The sequence below is a fragment of the Crocuta crocuta genome, unplaced genomic scaffold (genome assembly GCF_008692635.1).
Source record: "Crocuta crocuta isolate KB4526 unplaced genomic scaffold, BGI_CrCroc_1.0 scaffold50, whole genome shotgun sequence".
Classification (NCBI taxonomy): domain Eukaryota; kingdom Metazoa; phylum Chordata; class Mammalia; order Carnivora; family Hyaenidae; genus Crocuta; species Crocuta crocuta.
The window spans coordinates 6,375,667-6,384,447 of record NW_027527428.1 but is presented as its reverse complement, the minus strand read 5'-3'; the positions used below and the strand labels follow the sequence as shown (position 1 = coordinate 6,384,447).

At 66.9% G+C, this 8,781-nt stretch overlaps 1 protein-coding gene across 6 annotated transcripts in view; it reads right to left on the bottom strand.

Moving 5' to 3' along the window:
* Positions 1-2,494: 2,494 nt before the first annotated feature.
* The window catches only part of ENDOV (endonuclease V), an 11,706-nt gene continuing 5,419 nt past the window's right edge, over positions 2,495-8,781 (bottom strand). The window contains exons 3-9 of one of the 6 annotated variants that reach the window (XM_077755301.1): positions 8,500-8,634; positions 8,248-8,287; positions 7,319-7,431; positions 6,285-6,353; positions 5,888-6,016; positions 3,366-3,439; positions 2,495-2,720 (exon numbers count right to left, since the gene is read on the bottom strand). In XM_077755301.1, coding sequence (XP_077611427.1) covers positions 2,585-2,720; positions 3,366-3,439; positions 5,888-6,016; positions 6,285-6,353; positions 7,319-7,431; positions 8,248-8,287; positions 8,500-8,634 — 696 coding nt within the window. In that variant the 3' untranslated portion in view covers positions 2,495-2,584. The other 5 variants (XM_077755281.1, XM_077755305.1, XM_077755307.1 and 2 more) reach the window with 5 other exon arrangements.

Here is an 8,781-nt window from a genome sequence, read left to right as displayed (position 1 = left end):
GGCACGCTTGGGCCCAGGAGGCGGGTCCTGCGTGTTCAGCCCCTGCAGGGCTCGCGCCTTCTGGGGGCTGCGGGTGACATGCGGAGCTGGGGGAGATGAGGACCCCTTCCCTCCTGTCTTCTCATCAGCAGGGTTAGCACAGCCTTGCAGACAGATGGCCGTCAAGCCTGGCCTCCACAGGCCCCACTTCACGCGGTGTCACCCTGTTAAGGATGATTGTGCCAGGCTGTGCCACGGTCACTCGGCACAGAGGCACCGGTGTCCGGGGAGGCTCGCGCTGAGCCCGAAGCCGGTTGGTAAGAGGCAGTCGGGCCGGCTCTCCCCGGCCTCTACCCCGCACGCCTGGTCTTCATGGCTCCGGGGAGGGAAGGACGTGGAAGAGGTGAGGGCAGTGGCGTGTAGGGAGGCCCAGAGCTTTGCCGTGGGTGGTGGGGGCCGGGCCTGCTCGGCCGGCGGCGGGCTCAGGGCCACGTGCGTGCGGGCCGCCTCGCTGCCCTCGGAGTAGCAGGTGGGTGGGCTAGTGTTACTGCCTCCCTTGCCCATGGGCACTGGGGCGGGGGGCGGAAACCGGGCACCGCTGGGGGCGCACGGAGTTGGCAATCTTGTGCTCCACCCCTGTCCTGCCTCAGACTCTCCTCCCAGAACCCAGGTCTCACCCGGGCCTGGCGGGGCCTGGGGGCAGGTATGGGAGGTGCCCGAGCCCCCGGGCTGCTGGACTCCCTTGGGGTTTCTGGGGAGCCGCGCCCACCACCGGGTGACAGACTGAGAATTCTCATGCTGCATCCACCCAACCCCGGCTGCTCGGGACTCCCCGCAGAAAACAGGCTCGGAGAGTGAGGTCACAGCTTCAGAGCTCCTCCAAACGGTGTGTCGCGCCTTCTCAAGGGACAGCCTTGTCTCCGTCCCAAAGCAGTGAGAAGCGGGGCACCGAGGGCAGAGGTGAGACGTAAGCCGCGTGTGCTGACGTCAGGGGCACAGCAGCCAGGAGCAGGGCAGGGTGGGGGGTCTGCTCCCCGGGCTGGGAGAAGGGGAAGCTGGGCTGAGAAAGGAGAGAAGGGGCGGGGGGGTGGGGGGAGGCAGCCAGGCCAAGACAGGATGGAGCTGGCCTGGCCCTTCCCACGTGCAGGAGACCCCCTGAAGACACCCGTGGAACACGCTGGAAACTGCTCACCCGGTCGGGCCATGGAGGAGAGCCCAGGAGCACCCGAGTGGCTCCCCACGGCCTGCCTGTCCTGGGGCAGCCCCGCTTCCCTCCGGTGGGGAGCCCGACTCAGCCTCCCGCAGCCACTGGGCCTCACAAGGGGCACGGCCAGAGCAGGGGACGCCGGCCCCCACCGCAGCCCACCTGGTCCCTGTCCCCGTTCCTCCCAGGGCTCTGGGCCCTGACAACAGCTCGCTTCTCGTAAACAGAGGAGACGCCGGAGAGGGGACAAGGGGGTACGGGAACCCCGGGCCTTCGGGCGCATCTGGGTCGTCTAGGCCACGATGAGATGCTCCTTGAGAAGCAGTATGAAAGGGGCGCCTGGGGGGCTCAGTCAGTGGAGCATCTGACTCGGTTTCGGCTCAGGCCATGATCTCACGGTTCATGGGTTTGAGCCCCTTGTCAGCTCGGGGCCTGTCTGGGATTCTCTCCCCCTCCCTTCCTCGTGTGCACCTGCTCTTTCTCTCAAAATAAATAAATAGGCCTAAGAAAATGTATGAACGGCAGGAAAAGCCTTCTCACATCATTCTTCCCAGCAGACGCCAGAGTGCGCGGGGCTGCAGCCACGCCCCTCACCCACAGCCTCTGGACCAGGACCTGCTGCCCACATGGGGACCAGGGGCCAGCACGGGGCCAGGTCGGGCCTGGGGTCAGGAGGCGGGCAGCAGTGAGGGAAGGCTAACAGAGCTGCAGTCGAGGGGATGAGCCTCAACGGGCTTCCCAGGCGGGTCCACCCACCGTCACAGCCCCAGCCAGGGCAGCGAGGCCCGGCACCCCTCCCCTCGGATACCGGCCCGGGTCCCATCTGGTCCCCGACCACCCCACGTGCCCCCTGGGCCCCTCGTGTAACCGCAGCAGGCAGGCTGGTGGGTAGGGGGGGCGGCCGTGAGCCGAGGGCCCGGCCCCCTAGCTTGCACCCTGTTGGGTAAGGGCAGAAGTGACGCAGGGGCCGCCTGGTCAGGGGTGGAGATGAGGGGAAGCGCTAGTTAAAATGGACACTAGAGAATAAAAATGCAAAAACAAGGCAACAGTGTATATACTTGAAGCACCAGCCAGACGAGAGGCCACAAAGGCACGTGCAGCCCACGGGGCGCTTGAGAGAGAAAACAAAAACCCCCCAAACCCCACGAACCCTGCATGTCTTTCCTGCGCTCCCGGGAAAGCAACGGCACGCTCCTTCGGGGCTGGCGCCCTGCCGCCCGAGGCCCGTCTCCTGCCGAGCTCCCGCAGCTGCGCCACCCAGATCCCCGAGCAGGGCGGGCCTGCGTGTCCCGGGGCCCAGGCGCTCAGCCTGCTGCTGCGGCCGCCACGGCCCGTTCCCGTCCAGGCAGGAGCTGGAAGTCGGGTGACTGCAGAGCCTCACTGCGTCCGGCTCGGCTCCACTCACTGCTGCTGGCCGCGTGGGTCTGGGTCTGGGGTGTTCCCGTGTAGCCTGGGGCCTTGGCTGTGGGCCTTGGGGGGCCTGCCCTCATCCTTGGGCTCTTCCGAGCCTCCCTTTGGCTTCTGTACCTTCCGGTTCCTGATAATGACATTGAGAGAGGGCAGCATCAAACGCAGAGCCGGCCCAGGGGTCCCCTCGCTCCCCACGCGGTCCCCAGCAGCTGCTGCCGATTCAGGAAGGGGCAGACCATGCCGTGTGCGCTTCAGCCAGCCGGCCCCCATCCCTGGCGGAGCTTGGGGGTCCCTTTGTTCTCAGAGCAGCTCAGCTGGGCCCTGGACAGCCCTGGGCTTCGGAAAGCAAAGGAGTTCGAGCAAATGTGGCCCAGAGCCTCTCTGCTGCTCATCAAGGCCGTGCCTCAGTCTCCTCGCGTGGGAAGTGGGGTCACAGTGTCCGCCTTGTGCTGCTGTCAGGGCGCAATAACCCGCCCCTGCTGGCTGTGACATCCATGCCAGGCCCTCCCACGAGAGCTGCCAGCACAGGAATCACCATGCCTGGAGTGTAGATGGGGAAACCGAGGCACGGGGGTATAATGACCAGAGCTGGCGGNTGGATGTGGGAGGTGGGGGCCGCGCTGGGGGGCTGCAGGAGCCCCCACCGGCCCCGGCTCTGCCCAGGCTCCACATCCTGCCGCCTCAGTGTCCCATCCCAGCAGGACTCTGTCTCCTCCCGGCCCCGCCCAGCACGGCCCCACATCTGTCTCCCGAGAGCGCCCCCAGCACTCACCTGTCCTGCCCTGGTGCGGGGGGTCTGGGGGCTCCCAGGGTCCTGCGGATGTAGTCTCGAGAGCGGATGTCAGCCTGAGGGGAGGGCGGCCTGGTGAGAAGTGGTGGCCTCCAGACATGTGTCTGCCAACAGCCCAGCGGGGACGCTCTCGCTCCCCCGAGCCCACAGAGGCACCGCCAGGCCGTCACAGGCCCGTCTCAGGGAAAAGGGGCTGCCAGGTCCCCTGGTCAAAGCCCTGTGACGGTGGGTCCTGGAAGGGCCTAAGTGCATGGGCTGCGCTGGAGGCTCGGCTGTCCCTGCGTTTCCGGGGGCCATTCAGCTTGTGCTTGGGTTGTGGCTGGTGCTTTCTGTAGGTTTCGCTTCTGCTCAGCCCGTCTTCTCTGAGGGGTCTCCTCAGCCCAGCTGGTGTCTCCCCGGCTCGTGTCTGTGAGGACTCCCCCCCACGGCCCGGGGAAGTGTCTATGGAAAGCTCTGCAAAGTCACTGCAATGGACGTGATGAAGGCGGACTTGAGGGAGAGAAGCTGAGGCCAGAACGGAGCCCTCTCCCACCCCGGCCCCTCCTCAGGGTGATCGCACTGGCCTCAGGGAGGCCCGGATCCTGGCTCAGACGGGCTTAGCCCCCTTCAGGCCACAGCAGTTAATCCCTCCGAATGCTTCTGTTGCAGACTGAACCAGCAAGCAGGAGAGGGGGGTGGGGGGTGGGATATTCTGGTGGGAAGGCCCACCCCCATCCTTCCCTGCAGCAGTCAGGGCCGACCTGACCAGAGAGCCAGTCCTGGCGCCAGAGGGCTGCCTTGGTGGCCAGGGCGGTGGGGGGAGACCCACAGACTCTATGCAGAGACAAAGCAGGCACGAACCCGCCTCTCACCCTTTCCTAGGGGCTTCCAGAAGTGCTCAAGAGAATGAAGTGCTGACAGGCCAACAGCCCAGGATGAACACGGATGGGGAGATGATACGGGCGGGCGGCAGGACAGGGCCCTCCCCCCATTCCCAGAGTGGGGATGGGGGCTGCGGGCTCCCGGCACAGGCAGCTGCTTCTCTCCCTCGGGAGGGCAGGCCCAGGACGCGGCGGGCTCCCCTCGAGGGCAAACATACAGTCCTTGGCCGCCTGGGAATTGTCCAAGGTACTTCACAGGCCACTGTCCACCTGCAGGGATGTGCTCGCTGTCCACACGGGGGCAGAGCAAGGCGTGGAAGGACCCCAGAGCTCTGGGCTCCAGGGGCCTGGGGGTGTTGCTGGATTTCTCCCAGAGACAGGCTCAAGGGAAGAGTTAAAGCCTCCAGGGGAGGGAAGGGGGGGCATGAGTGTCACAGCTTGAAGACCCACAACCTAGGAACCCGGCAGGGAGCCCTGGGCAGACACAGGGAGGCTGAGGCTGAGGGGTGCTCGGTGCAGGGGGCAGCAGGGGCGGGAGCCACAGCCGCGTGGGCTACTGCTGCCACCTGCAGGCCGCCCCGCGCACCAGCCGCTGGGGAAGGTCGCAGGCCGCTGGGGGGGTGGGGGGCGGCAGGGCTAGGGCGGAGCCAGGTGTCGCCGCGCACTGGGCAGTCTGGCTGCGGCTTCTCTGCCCGCTGCGCCTGTAGCTGACCCAGCGCAGGCCGTGGGGAGACGGGGGAGGGAGATTTCCGGGCCCTCTGGCCTCCTGTCCTACAGCCGCACTAAACCAGGAGCCTGCAGAGGCCGGCACCTCTGGTCCAGACAGGCTCCCCCAGCTCCTGGGAGCCGCCCACAGGCGGGGACTCACACCCAGGTCCCTGTGGGGGAGCCTCAAGCAGCCCTGCAGCCTCGAGCACGGGCCCGCACCGCCCCGTACCTCCCTCGTCCCGGTTACAGCCACACCTTCCTCTCACTTTCCTGGCATCAAACCTGCCCACCCCAGGGCCTTTGCAAATGGGGCCTGGCCTGCCTTTCCCCCTCCTCTGGCTGGTCTCTTCCTGAGCACAGCTTCTCATGAGTCCTCTCGCCACGGGCCTCTCTGGGACACACCCGTGACCGTGACGGTCACGACCGAGCTCACCAATGCAGACCCACAGGCATCTGTGCTCAGCTCTGTCTCCTACAGGCAGTTTTTCCTCAGCCGAGCCAACCTGTTCCCCAGAGTTCTGCCCACCCTCCCCCCACCCCAATTTAGGTGCTGGGAGCCTGGCACACCACACCCTGCCATCTCCCGACCGAGGGCCCTGCTCCCCCAGGAACCTTCCTGAGCACAGCCTGCAGCCTTCCAGGGCCCCCCCCAGCAGAGGACAGCTGCCCCCTCCCAGGCGGGCAGGGCAGGTCGGCCCCCAGCGGCTGGCCGGGGGGCTGCTCCGTCGCCTGAGCAGATTCTCCCAACGACCCCGGCGCGGTGTGCAGGAGGCCGTGGAGAAGCGGAGCACAGCAGACCCGGGGCCCGGGCAGAGCAGGGGCCCAGGATGAACTCTGGCGCCCTCCCCCACTCCAGGGCCCAGTGTGCCCCAGTCAGGCCCTTCCACAGGTGCCTGCGTCCAGGGAAGACCAGGGGGTGCGCAGCGGCCCACCCACCTGGCGCACGGGCTCCGGGATCCGGAACCTGCAGAGGCCTCGGGTCAGGCGCACGGCCGCCTCCAGGCTGATCTTGTGGCCCACAGAGACATAGAGCGGCTTGGTGCTGCGGTCGTGGCTCTTCAGGGCCTAGGACAAGGCAGGCAGAGTCAGAGCACGGCAGGGACAAGCCCTGGGGGCTTCGGGCGCACTGCGTGTCCAGGGGCCGGCTGGGGCACGTGCGGCCCAGAGGTCCCCTCAGCACAGCCCAGGGTGCCGGCGCAGGGGAGAAAGGCGCAGGGCACACCCTGGACCAGTCGGGGTGGCGGGGGGAGGCGGACAGAGCCTGGTGCACGCGAACAGGTGCATGCGTATCTGTGGGCGCCATCTCGGTGGGCGCAGGCCCCCGGCCACTCACCGTGCCCAGCACGGCCCCAGAGCCTCCCACCAGAGGAAATGAGTCTCCTCCAGCTCGCAGAAGTCCTATCTGGAAAACAGGGAGAAAATCACATAGAAAATGTCTTTTCTCAGGGAAGGGTGGAGGGCAGGCCTGTTCATCTTTGAGGCTGAGCCGCCGCCGGGCAAGGAGAGGGTGGGCCCGAGTCTGCAAAGCCAAGCAGCAGGGGCCGTGCCCGCACCCATCCCGTCAGCGGGCTCGGGGTACGGGAGGCCTTCCCGGCAGCGTCCGCCCTGGTGGGGCCGTTGGATCTCAGTTGTCTCCTCTTTCTGTGCATGAGGAGCCCGTGGCCGGGGAAGGGCAGCCTGCCCAGGCCCCGGTGCCGATGGGGGGAGGTGCCAGGCCGAGTGAAGGCTGGTGGATACACGGATGCCACCCGGGCCAGAACCGCTTCCTGCCGCTTCTTCTCCTGGGAGGAACTTAGGTGTATTGGATTCAACCTAGCAAAGCCTTTGCTGAGGGTGGGGAGCGGTCCACCAGTCAGTTTGGTCTGGGGTCCCTGTCACCTTAGCGAACTATTCTGTGCAGAACCAGGACTGCCCGCAGGAGTGAGACAGACGTGTCACCGTTCTCAGCATCCGCCGTCCAGCGGTGAGCTGGGCATGTCACTGGCTCCCTCTGGAGTGGCTGTCACATCCCCAATGCCAGCCTTGAGGGGCTGAAGGAGGGAGAGGTCGGGAGAAGGTGGGGACAAGTACAGAGGGCCACATGGGTTCCCACCGCAGCACAAAGGCAGCGGGGATGGGAGACGCAAGCGTGTGCCCAGGAGGCTGGGAGGGCGCAGAGGGCACTCCTCCAGCCCGGGAGTCTGCTGCCACGACCCCAGAGCTGTGAGGGAGGCGCAGGACACGCAGAGAGAAAAGTGGGTTAGGGAGCCGGGATGGGGAGGAGGGTACCAGCAGGCAAGGTCCCTGGGGGCACGCGCCCAGCCTGTGTGTCCCCACACGCCCTCTCCTTGCCCCGCCCTGGCACAGGGCATCGCCCCCAGCCCTCACCTTCTCCTTGTGCTGGGCGTTGTTCTCCAGCCCGTCGGCCTGCAGGAGCTTCTTGGCCACCCCGATGCACGGCAGGTCTGTGAGGACGCCGAGGTGGCAGGCCACGCCAAAGCCTACGGGGACAGAGAGCGAGGCCGGGCTCGTGGGGCGGAGACCGCGCAAGCAGAGCCCGCCGCCCTCCCCAGGTAAACAGAGGCCTGTTGGCGGGCTGAGCACCGGGGGGCCGGGCCTCGGGCAGCCAACCCGACCTGGAACGTGGGCCCCGGCCCCGAGTCCGTGGCCATCAGGCTGCGGCGGAGGACGCCCCCTTCCCCTGGGCAGGCTTAGGAGCCTGATTGGCTCACAATACTTCACCCCACTTCTCCTTCCACTTTCTGGCACTTTCCATTCTCTTTTCTCTTTTGCAGCTGCCACCAGGCCTCTGTGTCGCCCTCCCAACACACACTTGGGGCTCCTGCCATGCAGCGCCGAGTCACATGCTGGCACCCGGGCGGTGGCCAGAACATCCGAAGCCAGCCATTCCCGGGTCCCTCTGCGGCCCCACCCCTGGGCTTCTCCCTCAGCCGTTCTCTCTGGGGTCAGCACCCTGGCACCCAGGTGGGGGCAGGTCCCCAGGCACCAGTGGGGGGACGGGCACTCCTGTCTGGCTTCAGTGAGCCTGTGAGAGCTCGGGGCGGGTAGAGGGAGGACAGGCCGGCTGAACGAGCAGTCAGGACCACAGCGGCCGAGGGCACCGGCGACGGGCCAGCGGGGGGCTAGGGGAGGCCTCGGGGGCGGCAGGGAAGAGGCGGGGCTGACAAGAGGTACTGGGTGGGGGGCTGGCTAGGACATCAAGCCTGGGGGAGAGCGGCCAGGGCCAGGCGGGCCCTCTGTGAGGAGACGGGTCAGGACCGTCCCCTCTGGGTCCTGTTTTTCGGGAGCAGGGTTACCTTGGTGGTGGAGAAGCCCGTTTCCATCCACAAGGAGGACCTGGAAGAGCCACACGTGGAAGTCAGTCAGCTGAGCTGCCCCTCCCCCGCTGGGCCAGGGGACCCTGGAGCAACCACTTGGGGGTGGGGGGGGTGGGAGGCTCTGAAGAAAATCTGGTAAAAGTGCACCCTCTCCAGGGAGGTCAGAGGCCTCGCCCAGCAGGGGGTGACATGGATGGAAAGGGCCTTTCTCCCTGGAGTCCAGGTACCTGCCTGGGGCATGAGGCCGGGCTCCTGCTCCCGCAGCCGCCGCACCGCATCCACCAGAAAGGGCACCTCTCGGAAGGCCAGGAAGCCCGACACGTAGGGAGCCGTCAGGCTAACCATCTGGCAGTCCTCATACACCACCTGTCACCGGGCACCCGGGTCACGGGCAGGCACGGCCCCTGGTCCCCGCCTCCTGCTGGCCCTTGGCCTGTCATCCTTCAGCCCATGTTTCACTGTCGCTGGCTCCCTCCCCTTCTCCCCCTGCCCTCCTCTCTGGCCAGGTGACCC